At 37.3% G+C, this 26,681-nt stretch overlaps 1 protein-coding gene across 1 annotated transcript in view; it reads left to right on the top strand.

Moving 5' to 3' along the window:
• LOC145683882 (17-beta-hydroxysteroid dehydrogenase 13-like) overlaps positions 1-26,681 on the top strand; it is a 67,489-nt gene that overhangs the window by 19,576 nt on the left and 21,232 nt on the right. Inside the window, exons 2-4 of the mRNA XM_081755520.1 lie at positions 2,984-3,139; positions 15,471-15,800; positions 24,715-24,844. Coding sequence (XP_081611646.1) covers positions 2,996-3,139; positions 15,471-15,800; positions 24,715-24,844 — 604 coding nt within the window. The 5' untranslated portion in view covers positions 2,984-2,995. The remainder of the gene's footprint in view (positions 1-2,983; positions 3,140-15,470; positions 15,801-24,714; positions 24,845-26,681) is intronic.

Genomic DNA, 26,681 nt, shown 5'->3' with positions numbered 1-26,681 from the left:
TATTTTAAAAGAATACACAAATAACTAGCAAACTAGTATGTAGTATTTTTACTTCAAAATATTCCATACCCTCTTTTTGAAACAAAATAAAATTAAAATAAAACATAAGAGAAATACTTAGATTGATATGATACACTTAAAGGCTGCACATCTAGAGCTTTTGGTTCTGTATATTCTTGAAATTCTGCAGTTAAGTTTTATAGAACCACCATTACAGTTTACCCAATCCTCAAGTTTTCTGAATTTCTAACAAGAGGGATTCAACATATCATTACGGACCCCCCCCCCCCAAAAAAAAGGACTACGGAATATATTTAAGTTAAGCTAAATACAACTGCATAACAAACATGACTGAGTGATTAGCTTTTGCGCTTCTGTCGGGAAGTCCGGGATTCAACCAGCATTCGACCATTCTGACAAAGCTTTTCTTCATTCCATCTGTGAATGTAGAAATAGTGCGTATACTGTGAGTTGGCCGACATCCTTTCTTATTGTTTTTAAATCGTTATTATTACTAGTTACCAGCAGTGACGGTTTTGCGAAGGTTAGAGGGGCGGTCTTTCGGACTGAAGCCCGTTCCCCAAAGTTACGGAATGTCTGCAACAAACGAAATATCTATTATTTATGCCTTTACTCATAAACTTTAAGCTCCCGTCAAATAAAAATTACGAATGTTTAAAAAAACTAAACATTATTAAGAAAAACCCTTCCCAAAATACTTTTCTAAATCCGCCACTGATTCTCAGTATAAAATGATTTTTAAAGTTGTATCCGGAAGATGATTGCTAAACATATAAACGAAACGAAATATTAGATATGCCTGTACTCATAAACTTCAAGCACCTCCCAAATAAAATTAGGACTTTTTAGGAAACGAAACAATCAGAAAAACCCCTCCTAAAGTACTTTTCTAAATCCGCTACTGATTATTTGTATAAAGTGGTATTCAAGGTTGTGTCCGGAAAATTATTGCTAAATCACTTCACAGCTACAGTATAACAGAAATGTGGAAGTACGGTTTGACGGATATATTGAAAAACTTACGCTTTGACCGATAAATAGAAAAATGAGCAAGTTTAACTTTTGCGCTAGAAGCTAGAGTACTAAAAGCTCTTAGAAATGAAACACGGATGACAAACTAGAGAAGAAAAAAGATGTCGATAACTCAAAAGTTAAAATAAAGTTAAATAGCCTCTAAACTTACCATCAAATACTACATTCTTCATGTTAGCTTTAATTCGAGAAACATGTGCTCCATCCATCTTGATGGTGAATTTCAGAGCGAAATATCACATTCAGGTCATGGAATTCTTATCTAACTATAGAATATACTATAAGAAGGCTATTTAGATAGAAAAATCATGAAGTTGAAAAAAGCCAAAATTTCCAAAATTCTCGTTTTTTTCCCAAAAAAGCCGGCTTTTTATGTGAAAAAAACCATCGATTCAAAAAATCCGGTTTTTTTGCATCTCTACTTGTAACATTTACTTTTCCTCCGTCCACGCGTCTCTTTGGTATTATCCTGTCATGATACTTTCTTCTATTAAATACATATATATCAGACATAACATACTCTATCTCATAAATGGATGGCTATGGGTAAAAAATGAGTTCACGTTTTCATTTGTGAGAATATTCAATCCTAAATTAAAAGTGTAAAATCATACCCCTTTCCGTATTAAAGTGTGGTTTGCAATATAACGGAATTCGAGATGTCTTCAAGGTGACCACACTCCCAATCAATGCAGATTTTGCAATAATATCAATTGCAACATATGTATCTTCTCCATCTACGCGTGTTGTTATTACTGGCCTGTCCTAATACTTTTGACTAACCCTATATATACAACAAACCCTATATATGCTCTTACAACAAAATTAAATAGGCGCTTTCCACAGAGTATTTTTGTACTTTGATCCAGGGGTAGAAATGAAATGTCAGAACTAGGGGGACGGGTGTAGATATAGTCTGATCGGGCTATGACACTAAAGTACAAGCCTAGAGAGACGGGAGCGGAAGCAAATTTTCATGGAAAACCGACTTAAGTGATAGCAGTTGTTGTAGAACAAACAACAAGCAAACAAAATCAGGATCACCATTCGTTTCCTATTTGTTAGTAATAACCACCGATATTCTTCCTTCTTTTAAACAAACACTTCAACTTATTAAGGAGTCTCCATCCTCTCGTGCTCCCTTGATTTCCACTCCTGCTTTGATTTCAGGGTTTTTGGACGTGTGGCCATTTCTGCCTGGGCCCTTTTGACGCGGGGCTATTCTGGCTTGGGCCTTTTTGTCAGGGCCCTTCTGACATAGAATCATCCCCAAAACAATAACTCATACTCCCCTGCTCTCACCTACTCTAAGTTTTTATTCTTAAGCAAAAAGCATAGCACAACTAATATATAACAATATATAATAATTAGGACTGTACATTAAATCGTCAGAAAATTGCAGACCTGTCATAGCCTCGCTCTTGAAAAGAGATGCTGAAACTTTAACATGCAAACAGATTCAGGTGATAGGGTAATCGTAAGTTAAATACATACTCATATATCAGGGTGTCTATGGGTCACGAAATCAGAAGACGGTCATGAAAGTCACGAAATTTAGCGTTTGGGTCACGATTAAAAAAAAAAAAAAATTTTAAACTGCAAATGTAAGTACAGATTGGAAAATTTTGTTCTATAAAACGTCGAAATTCACCACCCAAAATGTCTATGGTCGGCTTTAGACGCTACCAAATCACAAGCAAACTACGTTTCTATCGCATGGATGAAAATTCGGCCTAATTCGCACCCGAATTCGCCATTGAAAATGTTAGGAAATTTTATGATTTGGTAAAGAAAAGGTCACGAAAAAGTTACAAAATTTCATTTTGGAATTTTAGTAGACACCCTTTATATTGTTACCCAAAGTATTTTAACATGAACTCATTTGCTTTCATAGGTGCTTAGAAATTAGTATATCCATTCTTATTTGCAGGTAAAGATCAAGATGCTCATGAAGTTATATTCATTAACCGTACTGTGGTGGGATCTAACAGTTCTAGTTTTTAGCTGCATTGTAGCTGTTCTGGAATCCATATACAGGTTTATAGTTCCTCCAAAGGAAAAGTCTGTTTCAGGAGAAGTAGTATTGGTAAGCAAATACATATTTTAGAAACCTTTAAATAAATTTCTAATTATCTCATTTATTTTAAGTCAACCCTCTGCAAATCAAAAACTAAAATAGGGGAAGAAATAGTTTAATGAAGCCCCTACAGTGCACAAGGAATAACATTTCTTCGTAGATGCTAATAAAGTCTGATAAATTAATATGCTTTTTATGTAAAGAAATTTATTTTTCATGCTGTGAATACGAGAGAGAATCGAAAAGTCTCCTGATTTATTGCCAGATTACAAACCATAAACGAAAAATAAGACACACATAATATCCTACGCACTTTCATCTATTTTTCCACATAATCACAACATTTGTTGAGGCATTTGTTCCACCATACCACAAGTTTCCCGATGTCAGCTGCGTAGAAGGCAGCCGGGTGATCACGCAACCAACGACGAAGAAAGTTCTGCGCTTCAGTGTCATTCGTGAACCTCTGTCCTGCAAAGAACTTCTTCAGTGGCCCAAAAAGGTGGTAATCACTGGGGTCAAGGTCTGAACTGTAAGAGATATTCCACAATCTTCCATCCAAGAGTGAAACTTGGCGATTGTTTTATTTGCTACGTGCGGTTTTGCGTTGTCATGGATGAAAACTACATCAACATCCCGAATACCCTGTTCGTAGATGAAGAGAGTGCGACAGGAGTGTTCTACGTTGATGGTTTCACCTCTTGGCAGGAAATCCAGGAGGAGTGTTCCTCAACTGTCCCAAAACATTGTGAGCATCAGTTTACCAGTCGATTGTGTTCGGAATTTCTTCGTTACTGGCAAGTCGGGATGTTGTCATCCTATGCTTTGCTGATTTGATTCGGGAGTGTAATGCAGTATCCACGTTCTGTCGCCAGTAACAATGAGGTCCAGGAGACTGTCGTCCTCTTCGACCGAACGCTGCAAATGGTTCAGAGACCATTTGCTTGCTCTTGTTGACATCATTAAAAAGCTTTGGAACCCACCGACATGGCACCTTGCGATATGCTTACGAATTAGGGACAGTGTCATAAACACTACCATACGAAATGTCAAGTCCCTGCCAATATCCAGATGAACACGTCGATCCACTTTCAACATGTCAATACGCGTAATGTTCGGTGTCTGCCAGGAACGAAGTCGGCCCGATCGCTCATTGTCCTGGCCATTTTCTCATCCATTTTCAAACTCCTTGCACCATCATTACATACTTCACACTGCTAAACACTTGTCCCCATATACCGGCTCCATTTCCTTTGGATGTCAATGGGTGTGTGTCCCTTGCACCAGAGAAAACGAATAACATTTCGCTCCACATATGGTGTCGACATTGAGCACTCCGGTCATTTTTGGCAACTGATGACAGCACCATGCGGTGGAATAAATCTGAAGTTATACTCGTGCCGTTGGAAGAAAAACTTATTGCATCACTAGTATATCTCGATCTTGTATTAAAATGTATTACATGCCCGAAAAAAAAAAAAAAAAAAAAAAAAAAAAAAGAATAGGCGCAAAGAGTGTTCGATTTTCCCTCGTATTTCAAATATCTGCTATATCCAAACATGAGCAATACAATTTACATTTTTTGTTGATAAAATTGAAATCCAGTACAGTCAGGAGAAAGTCGACTGGGTTTATACGATGGCAAACTTAACTTGTGGCGGCTTCTGTCAATATTTTTGAGAACGCATTGCGTCGATAATGGGTGTGGTTTACTTTACTTAACAACACCACCATATTGCAAAATAATATATAATTTTGTACTTGTCATTCAACTTATTAAGTTACATTGATAGAAGTATTTCTAAATATTTATCATATATAAACATGCTGAGTGAGCAAATAAAAAACGTTATTATATATATTAGAAAATCATGTAGGCATTATATATATTTATATATTAAGTGTACAAGATAAGAATGATAAAGCAAGTTACTTTTAGGTGTCATATAGGGGTAGTAATAAAATTGGTTATATCCTTAATCCTTTTCATTCCTATTAATTCTACTGTATGCTCCTGTAATTTTTCTGTCAGAAATAGTAACTGAATACATTATGTTTTGGATTCCGTTTTATACAAAAATGAACACAGTGTAACACATTGATAAGATAATTTATCTTGCAGATGAATGTTCAGAGTCTTATTTCTTCAGGGAGTGGTATTTGTCGAAATACTTTCTTGGATGCAGTTCTGACTTCCTGGACCATGTCTTGCAATAAAACACAGTTTCCTTTCTTTCTTCGTTCACTTTTCTTATTATACAGACAGCACAGTCTTTGTTATTACTCATCTTCGTTTTTCAGAGGTTCATAGTTACTACTATCACCACTGAAAATACTTTCGTTTTCGTCTAAAAATGTAGTTTAGCAGGTGGATTGTCTCTGATTTTAAAAATTTTTGTTGCTATGGTGATGTACAGAACTCCGATAATTGGAAGAAAAATGTGAGAAACTGCGTGGACGAAGATCAAATGCAGTTAGTTTCTCGAATTTTCGATAGATTGCAGAAGCTTACAATATAAGAAATATTGCACTGGTATCTCCCGACACACCGGCTACGTAAACGGAAACGTTTGAAAGGGTCTCACCTGACATGCGAGCGCAATTCAGTATTTAGGCTGCTTGGCTGCCGTGACAATGGAGTGCAGAGGTTAAATGAAATCGGATATTTTAGGATTTACAAGAATAAATATAAATCGTAAATGAATAATTCTACTGAAATTCAACATCTTTGTTCAGTAGGGGAGCGCGGTGGCTCAGTGGTAGAACGTTCATCTCCGGTGCTTGGGGTCCTTGGTTCGATCCCAGCTCGCGCCGTGTGGACTTTGTGGTGGACAAACACCGTGCTCGTGGGTTTTCTCGGGATTCTCCTGTTTCCTCCCACTTTCTTCATTCCACCATTTCACTCATCTCTCATCATCACTCATCTCTCATCGTCACTTATCTCTCCTTTAGCCTAACCAGCATAACCGTGGGACGTAAAACTTAGATTTCATTTCATTTTTTCTTTGTTAAGTAATATTCTTCAGGCTGTTTCGTACGTTGTGTTGTAAAGGCCTGGAAAAAAAACCGGAAATTTTGGATAAAAATCCAGTTTTTTACCTTTTTTTCCCGAGCTTGAAAAAGAAACGGAAAAATTGAAATTCTCGAATATTTTACTACTTTCTGCTTTTAAAATGAAAACTATTGTATTTTATATTTACTAGTTTACAGTTAAGATCAGTGAGTAGTTATATTTCTTGTATTAGAATAGGGAACTTGCACCACTCCTTTAAAGTAAGCACCGTAATAGAATGGAGCTATGGCTACAAAAGGTACTAAAATATAATCCTAGTTAGATTAATTAATATAGACGTATTTAAATTATCTTAAGTAATATTATAAAGTTACCGTTTTACGGCAAGGAAGTGTTAAAATAACAGGGCCAGAATCATTTTAGTTATAACCAGTATGTTAAATATATATTTTATGGAGATACCTATCTTCCTTGTGTTGTGTGAAATTTCCGGAAATTTTGAACCCATTACAAAAAATCTTTTGTTCGGAAATATTGGCAAAACCTGGAAAATATAATTTAGAAACTATTTCTTCGCCTGATGCTAATCTTATTTGCTGTCATAATGTATACAATGTATTTCGCTGAAAGGAAAAATATTTAAAGCAGCAGCTTTTAATTTTACTTTTTAGTTTTCTGATTTCTGATAAAAATCCCTCTTTATTATTTGTATATTTTTCGAACAACTCAAAAAGAGAGAGGATCTTATTTAGATATATACACACACACGCCGTACAGGTGCGTAAATTTGAGCAGCGACAAATATATTAATAAATTTAACATGTGTAACTTCCGTTCGTTATTATTAGACTAGCGGAGTACCCGTTCTTCACACGCGGAGAATACGTTTCATTTTGGGTATAAAGGGCACCAAAACTGTCACCAATGAACTTAGGGACCCCAAAAACTATGAATTCGACACTAGTATCAATCATTTTCAATCACTTTTACAAGTTACCCTCCCCCTTTACTAGTACTAATGGGGCTGAATTCGGATTTAAACAGCTTTGGAAGTGTTAATGTTCATCTCAGAACCCCCAAAACCATAGATTCGACACTAATATCGGGCACCTCTCCCCGCCCCCAAGTTACGAGGATGAATTTTGATTTAAACGGCATCGGAAGTGTTACTGTTTATTTCAGCGACCCTAAAAGCTATGGATTCGACACTAATATAGGTCATTTTCGATCGTATTTATATGTATCTCGTCTCCCCCTAGTTGCGGGGATGAATTGTATTTAAATGGTATCGGAAATGTCACTGCTCATCTCAGCGACCCCGAAAACTATAGATTTGACACTAATATTGGCCACACTCAGTTATTTTTATATATATCTTCCTACCCAAGTTGCGGGCCTGAATTTGGATTTAAATGGCATCGGAAGTGTTACTGTTCATCAAAGCAATCCCAAAAACTATGGATTCGACAGTAATATCGGTCATTTTCGATCATTTGTATATATAACTGCTCGCTTTCCCACCCCCAGCTCACGGCGCTGAATTTGGATTTAAACGGCATTAAAAGTTTTACTGTTCATCTCAGCGACCCTGGAAACTATGGATTCGACACTAGTATCAGTCGTTTTCGATCATTTTTTTATGTATATCATCCCCTACCCCCTCTCTAAACTTTTGGCGTTGAATTTGGATTTAAAAGGCATCGAAAGTGTCACTGTTCACCTCAGCGTCCCCGAAAACCATGGATTCGATACTAATATCGGCTATTTTCCATCTTTTTTATATTCCTCCCCTTCCCTTTCCTCCCAAGTTGCAGAGCTGAATTTGAATTTAAGGTTCATCGGAAATGTCACTGTTCATCTCAGCAAACCCGAAAACTATGTGTTCGACACCAAGATCGGTAATTTTCAATATATGTCCGCACTTCCTTCCTCCAGGTTGCACCTTCAAAGTGAAATGCTAAAATCCATCCCAGGTCTTAAATTCATCTATGTTGAAAATTTTTATTGAGATCAGTCTGGCAGTTCAAGAGTTTTAAAATTACAAATATATTCACTTTCATTTTTATATGTATAGATAATTTTCACAAAAAACAGCAAGAAAATTGAACAAGAAACATACAAAACGTTGTCTAGGAGTGGGCTTCAATCCCAGGTAGGTCGTGCTTTTGATCACCAATCCAAGAGGATATCTCCTACACTCCGGAGCGAGTTGCCGAATTGCTGTTCCATAAGAGATAATCCTTTATAGTTTATGTAGTCTCCAAACGAGCGCTCGTACCGCGAGTTGCAACTGTGGTTTTCAGTGTCCCAAACGGAATCCCAATATCCTCGAAAGGCATAATCTGTCAAGGCGGATGCACTTCCATGCATAGACACTGTTGCAGTTACTTGTCGCGTACCATTGTCGTGGGGGTATTCTATTATTCTGTCCTTCGAATACACGTTTGTTTTGCCCGAGTCTTCCACACTTCGTCCCGTCCACACCATTATACATATGTTTTTCGCGGTTACATCATTGGTTTTCCTTTCGCATTTTACCTTATATATCACACATCCCGCTTCTCATTTCAATACCTTACGCTAATATCCAAGATCGCGGTTTTCATGTTGGCTGCCAAATCAGTGTTATAGCATATCAAATATCTTGATATCATTTTTGTGCTGCCCATCCTTTCCGTTTTCGACATAAATGTGTATTTTACGACGTTTACCTTATATCATTGTCGCGTGGTGCGTTATGTGTCGGAACATATCTCTGGTGTTCCTGCATGGTGACAGCTAAAATTTGGGATTTTTTCGTCATTTCTATTATGTATTCTCTGGGCGAAATTTGTGTCGAATCTGATCTGCCTTGTTCTGTACGTTGCTTGTAAGTCATATTTGAAAAATTACCTTTGTATATTACTGAATGACTTAAATACGAGGGCAGATGGGAAAGTAACGCACTTTTTGTTCAAAAAAGTTTAATATGTACCAAAACCAAACAAAACATATATGAACTTACATCTTTGACCTACTTTTCTACATAGTCACCAAGTTTCTCAACACATTTCTTCCAGCGTGGTACCAGTTTCAAGATGCCCTGTTCGTAGAAGTCCGTTTGATTGGAGTATAGCCATCTCCGGACTGCTGATTTTACTTCCGCATCTCTCGCAAAGTGTTGACCGTCCGGGAATTTCTTCATGGGACCAAAGAGATGAAAGTCCGACGGTGCCAGGTCTGGACTGTACGGAGGATGCGAACACCTCCCACCCAAATTTGTTGAAGCTGTTATTGGCCGCCCGGAGCATAGCGCATCAGTAAGGTCTCAGGGTCCTCTTCAAACAATGCACACCACCTAGAGACTGCTATGGTCCGTACAATCGTCCCCATACACACCACGCATGTCCCTATGAATTTCACTCGGTATATGCCCTTTGGCTCACAAAAATTTAACCACACGTCGCTGTTCTTCACACATGGACGACAGCAACATGCGCGCCATGTTTGTTTCGTAGTTCAGGTTTCTCTCGCCAGAGCTGCACAGGAGAACAAAATACCCTCTGTAGCGCAAACTTCAAACTCTCTTTCCGTGCAGTTTTACCATTCCAGCTTCAGTACCTAAGAAAAAAATATATATTGTGCGTTCTTTTCCGATCTGCCCTCGTGTTTATATGCTATTCTTGATTTGCTGTAGGTAAGTACTCTAGCTTCATATTTTAAATTTGATTGTGTTTTAAGAACAATATTAGCTTCAAAATAATTACGTATTCATTAACCTTGTATCAAGATAATTTTGTGGCGACCGTTTTTACTGTTTCTTCTTCTTATTGTCGATTTTGACCAACTGAGGACCACGTGGAATAACATGTGAAATACTTCCTTTCCTTCCTTGCAATATAGTTTCATTTTTTTCCCATTGTTCTCTGTTCTTCCTTCTCTCCATGCCGCACTTGTTTTTTTCTTAGCCTTTCCCTTGAAACCTATAAATGTCTTACCGTTCTTCCTAAAACCTTTTCTCCTATTTCTTTCTTCCGCATTTATCCCTATTTCCCTTACGTCTGCTTTGACCTCTTCAAACTAGTTTACTTGTGATTTATGGTTTCATTTTTTACTAGCTGAAATACCTATATTCTTCGCATGGAGCTGAATTTGAAAGTCAACGCCTGTGGGAGTATCACTATCGGTAATCTCGTCCTCCTCCCCCCCCCCCCCCCTCCGAAGGTGAACTCCAGCCCGCATTCAATGGTAGCTGAATTCGAAAGTCATCACTAATGAATTTGAATGTCACCATTGATCTCAGCGACCGCGAAAACTATGGATTTAACACTAGTATCGGCCATTTTGGGTTACTTTTACATGTATCGGTATCCCCTCCCAATCACCCCCTCGCCCCGCAGCCGAATGGGGTGAATTTTGAAGTTAATGCGATCGGAGTTTCACCATTGATCTCAGCGACCGCGAGAACTATGAATTCGACACTAATATCGGTCATTTTCTACTACTTTTACATGTCCCGGTAAACACCCCCTCCCCCTTGAGACCCCTCTGGTTCGAAATTTGAAAAAAAAAAAAAAAGAAAACGCTTCGTCTTAGTCTAGACCAAGGTACCTGTAACCCAAATTTGGTAACTCGGTGCACTCGTCTGGTCCCCAGGCCGCACACAAACAAACAAACTCTTTATTTTATTTATATTATGTTCTTTATCTTACTAATATATTCAGTAAATAATTTTTATTTTTATTTTCATTCTATCGTAGAAAATTTTATTTATTTTGTTACACTTGTTGATGTGATAAGTGTACGCTTAGATATAATTGCATATTCTGCCCATTTTTATTTTCATTTTGAAGTTCATCTACTACAGCAGTTTTTCTCTTCATAAAATATACACTCATCTCTCGTTCTAAGGATGTGAAACGGGGGAAATCTCGGTCAATATTGCCGATTGTCCGTAACTTCCGACTTTAAGTCTCAAGTAGTTAATATTCACAATTACATTACGAAGGAAAGAGGATTAACACAGTTCTGTATTTTAATTTAATTCAAGCACACTATCCAATCTGACTGTAAAATACCTGGCGTACTGAAAATATGCACTATAATTCAGAAAGCGCAACATTCTTGCGATTATCTTACTTGGAATTCCTAAAAATAATCTGTACTTTCTAGCTATCGGCTCTGTGCTAGAGTCTTATACACGAAGAATAAAACAGGGGAAAAGAATGAAATCTTCGAGAACTGACTCATCAGGGTAGAGCAGTGCGAAGAACATCCTGTCTTAGCTCTTAGTCACCGTCGAATAGGATGAAGCACACTGTGGAATGACTGGCTTAATTTGTGGACTTTTTGTACACGTGAAAAGATTGCCAGCACATGTTGTTTTTGTTTTAATGACGATGTTATCAATAGTGTATGTACATTTTAATTACTATCTCCCATTCTTTGCTTAACCAACCCTTATCTATGTTAAGCTTTGCATTTTTATTTTATTTTATTTTATTTATTTTTTTTTAAGAAAATAAATTTTTAAAAGCAAGTCTTGCTGTTTTTATTTTTGGCTCCGAATAAAATATTTGATTCATCAATATTGTGTTGTGTTTCTTTCATATGTCTCGACAGCCCCGAAACGTAATATTCTGCTTTAGCATCTCTGAGACCCGTATTGTATGTTTCTTTTTGTCATACCTGTATAACCCTCAAGACAACTGTACTTTATTATGTAGACTTCTTATTTTTCATTGGGATCGATGTAGTAACTCATAAATTGAGTGATATTCTTTTCCAAAGTTTTGGGGGTTTCAGTGCCGTGCGGAAAGCATACTGAATAAAGATCTTAACTAATGCAGTTGTCAATCTAGCGAATATAGTTATAATGTCCAATACACTTTTTTTCGGTGGTCTCACTTTAAGGTCTATCAGAACGTGTGTTCCGTTTAACCTGATTACATTAATTCAATAAAGTGGAAACAAGACATTCATTCATTGTACCAAGTTTCAACAAGTAATTGGTTTCTTCATTTAAATGTGACTCCAGTGATGTAAATCTTATAGCATGCAGAAGAAAGTTTTTCCATATATTCGTGTTGGTCATTGATAACTGTACGCATCTATAGTATATATATATTACGTACTTGTACTTGCAATGGGCTTGTGGTGAACGCTAATAATACTTATATCTTTTGATGTTCTTGTCCAAGTAGATGAGCTTATCTTCAGTTTCGTATTCCACGGTAAGCTTCAAGTTAGTGTGTATCTGATTTAGTTGTCATATTTAAAAAATAAGTTTGGGATTTCACCTGCATCTATAGTGTATATATATATATTACGTACTTGTACTTGCAGTGGGCTTGTGGTGAACGCTAATAATACTTATATCTTTTGATGTTCTTGTCCAAGTAGGTGAGCTTATCTTCCGTTTCGTATTCCACGGTAAGCTTCAAGTTAGTGTGTATCTGATTTAGTTGCCATATTTAAAAAATAAGTTTGGAATTTCACCTGCACACATACTTATGCTCCCTCCAATCTTCCACATTCCTCTACTCGCGCAGGTCTCGTAGCTGCTCGTAAGGAGACCGACAAAAGGAATAAATATATTAATCTCCTTGATAAATATTGGTTTGTTCCAATTGTTATCGAGTCAAGTGCTACTTGGAGTCAAGAAGGAGCTAATTTTATTAGTGAAGTAGGGTATCGTATATCATTTATACAGAGGTTGTTCGGTCTACATTTGGCCAATTTCGACTTAAAAATTATGGCGCCAGGTCCGTAAGTGCTCGATGTGTTTCCCCTTTTTCCAAACAATAGCCCGACAGCGTAATTTCCACTGTAATAGGCTTCTCTGAAGAACTGGGAGGGGAATCTTGTCCCATTCCCTTTGCACAGCTTTCCAAAGTCCTTCCACAGTTGTCACACGTCGTTTTCCCAAAGCCCGCTTCAGCAATCCAAATCCACAATAGTCCATAGGACTTGCATCTGAAGATTTAACAGGTACTTTATTGAAAGGTATCACCAGTATACCACTTGCCTCCTCCATCTCCCTGTAGAATGCGAGGGACGATCGTGAGGTATGTGATGAGGCTTTGTCCATGTGAATGCGCATCAGATTGGCGTCATTTCCGTACATTGTTGGAATCTCATGCTCGTAGATCGGCCGCATGATCTGCTCCTGAAAATACTACAAATTTATTTTGCAGTTTTTCACCACCCTACGAATCTTCAGTTCACCTCGGTAACAGTAGCCAGTAACGACCATGAACCCTTTTGGGAAGGATTCTTTACAGATACGGACCCACCTTCTGAAGTTCTTGGCGCCTTTTTCTCGGTACATGATGGCTCTCGGTTTGCGTAATCAGAAAGGTAAATCCATGCTTCATCGAGCATTACGACGTACATCCACTTTTGTTTTGCCAGATGCCGGGGGTTACACTTTCGTTCCTTTTGGTGGGCATCCGTGAGAAGATGGCCGTGAGCTTTCATGACTTTTTCCAGCTTGAGTTGATGGTGTAACATCCGGCTCACAGTCCCCAAAGACAAAGACAGTCGTCAAAGACATTAGACGAGACGATTAGCCATACAACTTTGTGTTGGCGGATTTTCTTGCATTGTCATTTTGCGAAGTTTCCTCTGCATTGTGGAGGTGGCCTTGGTGCATTCCCGCTTCCTAGGCAACTTCGTTGGTGATCCAAATGATGGAGCTTCGTTGCCCTTATACTTTTTAATAACATTTTTTATTCCACTTAAACTGATGTTGCAACTATTCTTCTTGCACTGTTTTCTAATGACAGAAACACTAAAGTGGGCATCATAAAGAGCCGCAACATAGCCTTCCCAAAACCGGCTTAGTTTGGGCGGCATTTTGGACACAGAGTGGAAGCCCACACACTTGAAAACAAATTTAACACAACATTCACAATAATGGTCCTGTTTTGTGCGTTATTGTCGTCCGCGCGGAAAAATAACTCCGTTCCCAGGAAGCCACTGCACAACACTGCAGGACGCCACGAGCCAGGTCGGGTGAGTCCATTCTGCCCGGGAGGGGGAAGGAATGAAATCGGCCAAACGTAGGCTGAACAACCTACGATCTAGATCATTCCTTACTCAACAGATCAGTATCACCGTTCAACGGGGATCGTTTCGGCCATTTTGGATACGTTATCCACCGGTAGAGAATTAAAGAAAATCTTTCTCATATAAAGAAAAATGTGAACGACTTGGTTTCTGAGTAGCAACGACGTTAAGATATTGTTATAAAAATTAAAGAATAACGAAGAAGAAACCATTAGAAATGTGTAACAATCAAAATTTTCTTAGATTGGTGAACCTATTAGGAAGTGAAATTATTTCTAATTGTTAAAATGTATGCGAATTTTTTCAGCATACTTTCTGTTTTCCCTGTTGTACAATTCACAGTATTCTCAAAACTATTGAAATTTAACTTCACGATATTGCAATTATATTTCTTGTTAATTTTGCGGGTACTTAATAAATGCCAAAGAGATGTAAGCTGACATAAAATTCCAATTGAAGGTAAGATGACATTTATTAAACCTGGCAACATACACAAAGGAAAAAAATATGGAAATATATTCTTAAATTTGTAAAAATAATAAATAAATAAAAATAAAAAAATGGGTATCTGATTTCGTTTGCTTATTTTTTTAAATGTAATTGCACCTTTTCTTTGTACAGAAAAATTACATTATTGACATCTATAGTATTGCATAACACCTTGTTCTTTTTCTTTAAGGACTTTCAAAAGTACGAAGAATTAGTTGGCCTAGAGGTGATAAATGGTTGCTCATGGGTAAACCTTCTACTTGGTGGTATACATTTTCTTCGAAAGAGTGCATAGTTAAATAATTAAAAAGTACGTACAACATTGACACCAAAACAGACACATAACATGAGATGGCAATCTTTCCTACGGGAACAAAAAATGCATAAATTGAACTCGCCATTTCACTTTGTGCTTCATCACCATTCGACATGTGACTATCAGGCAAGACAAGTATTCTTCGCACTTCTTTACCCTGATTACTCTGTTGCTTTGTACTTTTCTGATGTTTTTACTCTTTTTCCTCCTGTTTTTATCCTCTGTGAACAAGGATCTAGGGAAGAGTTGAAAATTAGGAAGTACAAATTATTTTCAGGAATCACAATTATAAATAAGATGATTGTCAAAACTCCTGGGTGTTGTAGTATATTGTCTGCAACATTTTCAGTTTAAAATCAGATTTTTGAACTGAATCGATTGTTTCAAAAATCCATTAAATGGAGGGATGAGTGTATAGTTTATTTATATTAGTACTTTCATTAAAATAAACTAACTTCTTTTTATTCTGACAGATAACTGCTGCAGCTCGTGGTGTTGGGAGAGAACTTGCATTTGAATTTGCCAATCTGAAAGCCGTTGTTATTTGTTTAGACACAAATGAAGAGGAAATATACGCTATAGCATCAAAGATTAGAAGGCTCGGAGGATCAGCTTTTGCATATAAATGTGATATTGCAAACAGAACAGAAGTCTTAAGCGTTGCTGACCAAATTAAAAAAGACGTTGGGGATGTGACTATTGTGGTGAATTGTGCCGGAGTTTTGACTCCAAATTATCTACTCCAACAGCAATATAAAGAAATACAAGAAACTTTAGAAGTCAACGTTATGTCCCATTTTTGGGTAAGTTCGTAATACATTATTGCTTTAAATACACAAGGTGGAGCGCTAAGGTATGTCCCAACTTCAGGACTGATTCCTCTTAGAACAGGAAACAGTCTATATCAAATGTGCATGATATCTTTCCGTTACGGAAATGTATAGATATTTGAAAATATGTTTACTAGTATGACTGTACGGTCCGTGGTTTGATTCTTGCCCTGGTACTGCAAAGTAAGTAAGTGGTATTTATACATAGGTGACTTTTGCCTCACAATGGCTAAAGCCAGTATCCACAGTGGGTAAGTGGCATTCATACATCATAGGCTAAAGCCATTCATGTAATTATATGGGTGCCTTAATAAATAAATACCCTTTTTGCAACTGTAAAACCTCTCTTTATGATAGCAGGTTTTTGACTCGAACCTTGTCAGAGATGCGAGTTTAGCTGATCTGTAAAGAACCATAGTTCGATTCCTTTGTCTTATACAGCCTATTTCAATAATAATAATGATAATAATAAATTAGCTCAAGTTACGTTGTTTCTTGAATTAAAAGTATCTATTCATACCATTAGTCCAAACGCATACAGTACATATGTACGTATCTGTTTTTTGTTGTACATATGCTGTTTTTGCTTTTCATTTTCTTTATATTCATTCAATCATCATGCAAGTAGCATTCAAAACAATATACATTCATATCATGTAAGTAACTTATCCTAACGATTCACATGTCATTAGATTACTTACAAAAATTTTACGCTCCCAAAACAAGCGATATTAAATTTTTACGTTTTGCTTTTATTGATTATTTATTTATTTTTACACTACATGATAATTATTCACTCTTCACTTATAAAATCTCCTGTACGTATGAATTACATTTTTTTTTTTTTTCTTCAACGAAGTCCTTTTATTGTCGCGGCAAGAATAAATGCGGTAGCGTGTATCGGATCTTTACAGACTCTCATGTAATAATCCTTAGTAATGTATGGCTCCTTTGTGATAATGTATTTAATTTGTATTCTCATTAAGTGTAATTAATTTCACGAGTGTCTAAGAATTAATTAAAATTCACACCATTTACAACGTATGTCTTGTCATCGTTAAGTCCAGCAGAGTTGAGCTGCCCTACGAGTATTTCCTTGCTACATCATTGTAAAGCAACTGTCCAAGTCCATTTCTTTAGTTGCCAAGGAGTGTGAGGAGCAGAAGAATATATGGATATTGATCTACTTGTTCCTCTGTGCTGAAACAAATTGTCACTCGTCATCACTTGGGAATTTGGGTAGCTGCTGGTTAGTGTCTTTATGCACAAGCAAATAAATCACCGTTAGCCTCTCCTCGTGAGAAACTTCTCAGAAAATATACAGTGTATTTGCGTTGTATTTCTGACCACCTTTGTAACTTTTCGTTGCGTGGTGGCCATATTTACGACCGATATGCAGTACAACCACCCATGTTATATTCGTGCTTACGAGAGTCTCACCGCTGACGAATTTGAATGGCCGTCTCTTTGTTTGCTGCTGGGTGCCGGCTGCCGACACATGTCCGCGTTCGGGGAGACGAGCGTGCTGACACCGCAGCCAAGAACGCGCCTTTTACCTGCAATAATCTTAGTAGCTATTTACTCCAACGAATGTCCTTTTACTAGTAAGCGGAATTGAATCAGGGCAAAAATAAACGCTGCTCGATTAAACCTGTTTTGGGTAATTGGCAGATATCGTCGCAAACTAGTCGCCGAGGTGAAGTGATCCTAACACACTTGCATATTAGAGACTCACATCTCACACATTCCTATTTAGATATCCAGACTACTCAGACTTCGGAGATTGTTCAGGACTACCTAATTATCCTAATCAGGTTTTGGAAAATAATGCGGTCTTTAGTAACCATATTCTCGCCTTTATTCGTACGATTGAAGTGGTTAACGTGCTCTGAGGAATTTTCTTTTAACCTTTTTACTCCCGCCAAGGATTTGAACGAAATCGTACACTCTCACGTTGGGGGTTCTGGTGACCCTCTTAATTATCACAGAGTCAGATTGATTCATCGTTGGAAATTTTACTTAACACAGATTCCAACGAGGTAACATTTATGCAGTTCCCTCCTTATTTGTAGAAAAAGAAACAAAAAGTCCGAAAAATGTGAAAAAATAGAATTTGGAGGGAGCCGGGGCTAGCAACGCTTGCAATCACTCTACGCTGACTAAATGACGTTAATGAGTATGCAACACACTTGTGACAGTAATATAAAAAATAGTAGCCACTGCTGCAATACAAACCGAGATAAAACATTCAGAATGAAATTCCTATAAAACCGCCTTGTGTGTCATTTTCGAAGGGCTGTTACAAACCTTCGCTCCGCACACCACCGACACTATAGTATCACATTATAGGCACATCACATGCAGCATTTTTACCTCAAAAAAATGAGACTCGAAAAATTGGCCAACTTTGCCCCTCTCCTCCCCCCATATAAGCAACAAGTACACATACAAGGTATTATCATGTAGTGGACTACTTCATTGCCTCACATATCAATTTTTATGAGTCGTCCCCCAAGTGGGAAAATGGCCCCGAAAAAAACCTGATGAAAAAAAAAAAATATACCCTCCTCCATCCGCCGCGGTAGCCTCCCTCACCCACATTCTATAAAATACATATTGGCGGAAAGCTTCATTTTTCAGCGACACATTGATACCAACATTATCTTCCTAGTTTAATTATGGGCTGAGCTAGAGCCTTAGCGCAACTGTTGCGTCTATGGGCCTTTTTTCTTCTTTCTCCATTTCTATTATCTTGTAATACGTTTTATACTATTTAATTCCTTATTCTTTCGTGACCTCTGTTTTTTTTATATTTTTTCTTTTTGGGTTATTATCCTAATTTGTAGATCTTATATTTGATTTCAATTTTTTACAGGAGTTTTGGTGTGAATTTTAATGTGCAGCTTGTATTGACTATTGGCCTTATATTGACGGCAGCAAATAACCTCGGAGCCGACATCCGCATTAAATGTTAATCAGTCAAATTTCCTTCATACTAATATTGTTTTGCATTATAATAATTTAAACTTATTAAAAATACAAAGTACAGTTGATTTTTATTTAAGTAGATAGAATACTAACACGGGATGTACTTGAAGCTGAACCCACAAAGGGGGGGGGGGTGATGTATATATTTCCTGAAAGCTTGGTTCAAGGTAAGATCAAAACCAGTTACCAAAATTGGGGAGATCTCAAGCATTCCGCTTGAGGGCAGCACATTACTCATTTTTGTTAACACTTTTACAGTGTGTCCACCCACCGGGAAATAGCCGGGAATTTCATGAACCGGGAATAAGGCGTGAATTTCTCCAAAGGACCGGGAAACACGACGATAATAGCCGAAGAAGACCGAAAGTTAAAAACGTAATGCGTAGCTCAATTGTTTTCTACCGATAAGTCACTGGGCGCTACAGAATTCATCATTCGTTGGGTCGGTTCCAGCGTCATCCTGTCGATATCCACCGTTTGGGGCGTCCGAATTCAGCATCAATGGTGAATCGCAAGTGAACGTGATAACGGTGAAACAGGCGCTCGCTTAAATCCTACGTTGTGGTTCGCTTATCGACCATGTTTTGTATTTTAAAAAAAGAATAGAGTAGTGGTGCGTCAAAGGGGATTGTTTGAAACCTGAAAGAGCGCTGTGTTGTAGTCAGCAATCATGTGTGCAGTCTTTTGTTTTGGCCTTGGTCTTTTAAGAAAAAAAATATGGATAATTATTTAACTATAATTAAACATTAAGTAGTGCGAATTGTTTCTTTGATATATTCTTTATTATTATTTTTGTTTAAAATGAATAGCAATGTAAAACTTCCAGCAAGATGTTGCGGCAGTAGTTCTCATTTTACATAATATATTGTGATCACTTATCATCCCGTTCTTATCTGACATTTAAGCAGCATCAGGAGGTTGTAGGACTGGTCCTCGTAAAACATTTATTAATGGTGTACAAGTTTATTGAGTATCTTTAAAGCTGGTTTTAAAAATACTTCAAATGTACGGATGTGAGCAAATATGTAAAATGAAAGCAGTTTTCAGGCGCGGAATGCCAAAATAAAGGAGGGCATTAATTTTCTGAATTAGGCAAACGTTACTTCTGCATCACGAAGTGACTAAAAAAAGACAAAATAGTCAGTAAGAAAGTCATTAGTCCATATTTTTTTTTTTTTTTTAATCACGCGTGGTAACATCAGCACAATAAGTACAAGGGAGCATATTACGTCTTGATGGTCATTATTCTCTTAACAGTATGGAATAACAGTAGAAAGACTTTTGTTACAGTGGTTCCACACCACAGAAAATAAATAAATCGTTCATGAACATGTATGAAACAGCGAGTGTGGGATTGCGTCTGATGAGAAATCGCCACTCCGGTCCCGGCAATAATTCACTTTAATGTAAGCAAAATATTGAAGTTTCTTGCACAAATTCTTGCGGGCCAATCTATACAAACTGTGATAGTAAGTACAAACACAAATAACGAAACAAATCTAATCTAACCAGACCTGACCTAACCCAACCTAACCAAAATTAGGCATTAAAAAAAAAGCAACATTTTTTGGTAAGAAATTCTGGCCCCTATCAGGCCGACATATGCCGAGATATTATTATGCTTTCTTATTATTTTTTATTGCCTAATACAGTGAAAAAATCAGCTGGAGGACTTTCATTTGCGTTGTGAATGGATTAACTCATGTTGCGTTTAAGAAGTCGTCCAAAACTAATACTCATCAAAGTTCATCCACCGACCATTGTCATAAAAACTCGTCCGACACTAATAGTAAGCGAAGTTCATCCACTGATCATTGTCAAGCGTCAACTTCTGCTTCTTCGACTGAGAATGACACATCTTTTTCTTGTTAGTCAGGCAGTATTTATTCTACTTCTTAATCGACTATTAAACATTACCTATTAGCAGATTCAGTTACTAAAGCTGAGGTGCTTTGGTGTTTACAAATTGTGATGAACCATATGACTCTCCGAGAAGCTGAGCGTTGTGCATCAACATTTAAATTGATGTTTTCTGACAGTGATATTGCAGAAAAAATGCAATAGCATCGAACTAAAGTGGGGTACACAGTAGTGTTTGGATTAGCACCCTATTTCGAGCGAGAACTTCAGAGGTTATTAAAAGACTGTACCTACGTTGTGATCTGTTTCGACGAATCATTGAATAAAGTTTCTCGGAGGCAACAAATGGATTTACATGTACGATTTTTGGATTCAAATAAATCTCTTGTTACAACAAGATACTTTACATCTGTTTTTCTCGGATACTCAACAGCGTCAGATGTGTTAAAAGGTATCAGTGAAAAGGTATCTTCGGACGTTTTAAAGAAACTCATTCAGAATGGGCCAAGTGTCAATTTTAAACTATTGTCAGATTTGCAACTTGAACTGCAACATACGCCGGAAAGTCCAGTGTTGTTAAGCATTGGTAGTTGCGGTCTTCATGTAGTTAATGGGACGTTCAAAACCGACATGCAGAAGACAGATTGGGACTTGGTGGGGTTTTTACGTGCTTTGTTATTTATTCAAAGACTCGCCAGCACGAAGGTCGGACTACACTTATTACACTGAATCTGATATTTTCCCAAAGAAGTTTTGTGCTGTTAGATGGGTTGAAAACAGTGACGTTGCATCTCGAGCCTTATTAATGTTGCCTCATTTATATATATATATATATATATTGCGTGTGTCAAGAAGGACAAGAAAAGACCTAACTCGATAACGTTCTCATTTGTAGAGAAAAAATTTGCACGACAAAATGCTAGCACCAAAATTATTATTTTTCTCAACTATTGCTTCAATGGTGGAACTATTTCTGACCGAATTTCAAACAGACCAACCCATGGGACCCTTTTTGCATGAAGAGCACACTTCTTTCGTACAAAGATTAATGAAAAAAAAAAAAAAAATAGTGAAGGGTGATGTTCTTAATAAAGCAGGTGGATCTGTTCGAAAAATAGATATATCAGATCCAAACAATCTTCTTCCTGCTAAAGATGTGGACATAAGCTTTGCAACTAGGAATGCCATGTGTGGAATCAAGGAAAAAACGAATCTAGACAAGCTAACACTGCGATTAACGTGCAGAGAAGCTATCGCAGCGATGATTAGTAAAATAATGGATAGGTCACCATTGAAATACAAACTTACTCAAGCTATTTCGTGTCTCGACCCTGTGCTTATTGGTCACAGCCTGACACTAGCGGAGAAGCGTTTGACATTATCTTTGGAGGAGATGGTAGCTAAACAATGGTTTACGGAAGCAAAGCAGATAAAATTATGGGACAATATTGGAAGGTATTTTCGTCACCTGAATCTATTCATCAGTGCAAAACGTTTAAAAGAAAGGAGAAGCGTTTGGATGCATTTTATGTTGAACTTCTTAGCATATTCAGTGAGGACAGTGTGCAAGAACTCAATGATTTTATACAATGTATTTTGATACTGTCACACGGAAATGCATCGGTAGAGAGATCTTCTGTAAATTCTGAATGCACTTTTGAGAATCAAACAGGAGAGCCTTATTGCCATGAGACAAGTCTATGATGGTGTGAGTGCATTAGGTGGATTGAGTCAATTAAAATCAACAAAGATATGATACATGCGGCCAGAAATGCACATGCTCGGTATACTGAACATTTGAAGAAAAAGGCGAAGGATTTGAGTGAAAATGAAAAGATGGAAAGAGAGAGAAAATGTGTGACGCGAGAAAGACTGGAATTGGAAGCTAAAAAGGCAAAGGTAATTGCTGAGTCAAAAAAAGAAGCTGCTCTTCTGGAAGAAAAAATCAATGCACTTATCGGGAAGTAATGAAAACAGGTAAGAAAATATAATTTCTTTCAATAGTATAATTTTATGTTGTTCGGGTGGGAACTAAATAATAATACTTCCGCCTCTTTCGCAAAATATTCGTCTTTTAGTGCCCATTATAACCGGAAATTTATCTAGTAGAACCGTGAAAACCGGGAATTTCAAAACGCTTTGAGAGTGGACACCCTGTTTTAAGCGTGTTTTAAAATTCGCTGCAACCCCGAAAAATCTGAAACGGTGAGACAGATATGACAACAGAAAAACATGTCGTTCATCATTTCAAAAGTACAACGTATCAAAGTAAAATAAATTGTCCCAGGGTCCCAGACGGGGTCCGACTGAAAATTTTTAAATGGAAAGGGGGGTCAACTTGCATATCGTAGGAAAGTTGGTGTTAAATGAAAGAAGATAAATCAAGTCGCGACTCTACGATAAGCCTGTGCAAAATAGCGATGGGTCAAAATATCTTCATTGCAAAGTCTATGGCCACTCGTATGTATCTGAGACGGTGGAATAGGTGTAGAAACAAAAAACACGGATATGTCATTATTTCAAAAGTATAATGATTCAAAGAAAAAAAAATGTTCCAGGGTCCCAGATGGGGTCAAACTCAAAATGTTGAAATAGGAAGGGGTTCAAATTTAGTATCGTACGAAATCTTATGTTAAGTGAAAGAAGAGGAAACAAGTCTCGACTCTTGATGAAAAAGTCTATTGCCACTCCTATTAATCTCAGATGGTGAGACAGGTGTAAAGACAAAACAAAAACTAGAATGTATCAAAGGAAAAAAGAAATATCCCAGTTTCAACTGCAGGATCCCAGACGGGGTCAAACGCAAAAGTTTCAAGTGCCAAGGGGGTAAATAAACACATCATGTGAAAGCTCGTGTTGAATGATACAGAATTGGACATTGATAAGTCTCGACTGTCGATAAGCATTGCAAAATGGCACGAGTCATTTCCTTTGAAACATTCTATTTTTTGTCATGTTTTGTTTTGTTTTTGCACCTGTCTCACCGCTTCAGATTAATAGGAGTGGCAATAGACTTTTTTCATCAAGAGTCGAGACTTGTTTTCTTTTCTTTCACCTAACATAAGCTTTCGTACGATACTCAATTTGAACCCCACCCGGGTTCGATTCCCGGCGGGAGCTCATGTGGTTCGGATTCCACGTTAATCAGTAGGTCCACGTCTCATATAGCCTCGCTGCTGAACGGGACGCTAAACTAAAATCACCTCACCTCAATTTGAACCCCTTTCCATTTCAACATTTTGAGTTGGACCCCGTTTGCGACTCTAGAATTTTTTACTTTGAAGCATTATATTTTTGAAATAATGACATACCCGCGCTTTTTTGTTTCTACACCTATTCCACCGTTTCAGATTCATACGAGTGGCCATAGACATTTGCAATAAAGATATTTTGACCCACCGCTATTTTGCACAGGCTTATCGTAGAGAGTCGCAATTTGATTTACCTTCTTTTATTTTTATTTAACACCAACTTTCATACGATATGCAAGTTGACCCACCTTTCCATTTAAAAATTTTGAGTTGAACCCCGTCTGGAAGGAACAATTTATTTTACTTTGATACGTTATACTTTTGAAATGATGAACGACATGTTTTTCTGTTTTCATATTTGTCCCACGTTTCAGATTTTTCGAGGTTGCAAGGACTTCAAAACACGCTTAAAGGTGTTAATAAAAATGAGTAACGTGCTGCCCTCAAGCGGAATGCTTGAGACCTCCCCAATTTTGGTAACTGGTTTTGGTCTTACCTTGACCCAAGTTTTCAGGAAATATATACATCACCCCCACTTTGTGGATTCAGGTTCAAATACATCCCGTGTAAGATGAAGAACAGCAAAATGCAATCGCGAAAGTAAAAGAAGTGTAAAAATCTCTTATATTGGTAATGTCCAATAAGAAACGGAGGCTGATCTGTACATGTCGATGAGTAATAATTCCCAACACAGGTCAAATGAAGTGAAAACAAGAGTAGTGTATACTGCTAGATATAATTCAAATGGTTAACACGTTCTGGTATAACTAGATTAATTTTATTTTCAGTTACTAGAAGCTTTCCTACATCGAATGATTCAGCTTAATCATGGCCACGTAGTTGCTTTGTCATCCGTCGCCGGTCTCACAGGGGTCAAAAATTTGGTACCATATTGTGCATCCAAGTTTGCTGTGAGAGGTAAAAGAAGCATATTTTCTTTCTTTCATTGTAATTCTTACTATATGTACTTAATATTTAGAGATAGTGGACAAAATACATAGCTGATCATTAAAATTGAAACATCAAGGAGTCATCCAATCTACCTGACATTTGTAGAATGTGTTGTAAATGGGAGGACAGTAACACAATTAACGGTGCTGTTCTGTGGATGACTTGTACCGGCCACACCCTCTGATAATAGGAAGAAAGGCTACATTTACATAGTGGAAGTGAGTTTAGTCATGTTCTTCGATTGAAATATGGCTTGTCTGTAATTAAGTTTACCATACTAGATTTCCACCTTTGATCGCGAAAGAATTATATCAAATTTGCGGATTATCCCTTGTTGTTGAAGAAAATACAGACACAAATTATTATAGTGTGGAATCATCAGTTCGAGAAAGGAGGAACATAGGGACAACAATGATGTGAATTAAGAAACTTTGAACAGCCACCGTTAACATCGCTAACGTATTAGACCCTGTTGTGGTTCTGCTTCTGATGAGTCAATTTTCAAACAGGACACTGTACAACTTCATATGATATACGGCGTTCGATAATTTCTGCATGAACACGATGTTTCAGTGCTTCCGTAGCCCACATATCAACTTAGTGTCTCAATGTTGAATGTCTAATTCATAATCGGACAACGACTAGTTACCTCCGCGGCTACAGCATATGAAATTACGTGGATAGCGATGTCTCATCCATCCTATGCTTTACCATGTCGCAGCAATGTCTATGGTGGTTTTACGCAATGACTTCTAGATTGTAATATGTTCCGAGGTGTTTCCACACATCTGGCAGAAGGTAACGTATTTATTTGACCTTTGTACCAGAAGCTATCTATCTTCAGAATTTGAATTTGTTTGCTCTTCTCATTCCGTGTGATGCAGTAGTAATGGCCAACAGTGTAATATAAACACATGTGACACGAATAAATTTATTGGTAATAGTAACTGGTTCACTTGTGGCATTAGTTGATAGTTTGTATTTGACACGGCATGGATAAACATAGGTCATTTACAGTCTTCAAGTGAATATACTTTTTTTTTTTTTTTTTTTTTTTTTTTTTTTTTTTTGAGAGGGGGGGATCAGAACATATGTGGCTAGCACGGGCTTTTACCTCCTAAATGCCCCATAAAAGTTCAAGTAAGTTAAAATAAGAGGATAAGATGTTCTACTTCATCCACCTGCTCACAAGCATGCTAAATAATGTGAATGAAGATGATGTCACCTTGAGACATAATCTGAAAGAAGTTATCCAAAATTTGAAATATTACTTGGCTGTGATCTTTCCTTGCAGACTCAGGATACCAAGCTTTAATGCTGCACCTCAGAGAAGAGATAATGAATAAAAAGCACTTTGCCTTGTTCTCCTGATTTAATCATGTCTGATGACTGGAATAATGTATTCAATTTCGTCAGAGTCCATAATATGTTCCCACTGCTCTTTCGCACCCAGCGTTGAAAATATCACTAATTCATCCATCCAGACACATTTAAGTTATGGATCCTCAGGTAGATCCATCCCGGTATCAATAAACTCCCTTCTGAGCATTTTATTTTCTTTCTTGTTTGTTTTGCTTCATATTTAATATCCTTTCTTACTACAGAAGCTATATGAGATGGAGACCTATAGTTTAAGGTGCGATCCGAACTAGATGGATTTCCACCGAGAATTGAATTACGGTCATCAAATGCATATTAAGAAATTCTTTCAGTGTTTTGAAGTACCTTGAACTATAAGATTCGTAAAATTACGGAGGGTATATAAAGTTATGGATCTTCTTTACTCTACTCTTGGATCAAAAAG

Source organism: Thermobia domestica, chromosome 4 (genome assembly GCF_964235325.1).
Source record: "Thermobia domestica chromosome 4, izTheDome1.hap1.1, whole genome shotgun sequence".
Classification (NCBI taxonomy): Eukaryota; Metazoa; Arthropoda; class Insecta; order Zygentoma; family Lepismatidae; genus Thermobia; species Thermobia domestica.
Note: the sequence above shows the minus strand (reverse complement) of the source record. Positions and strands in the feature narration are given on the sequence as shown.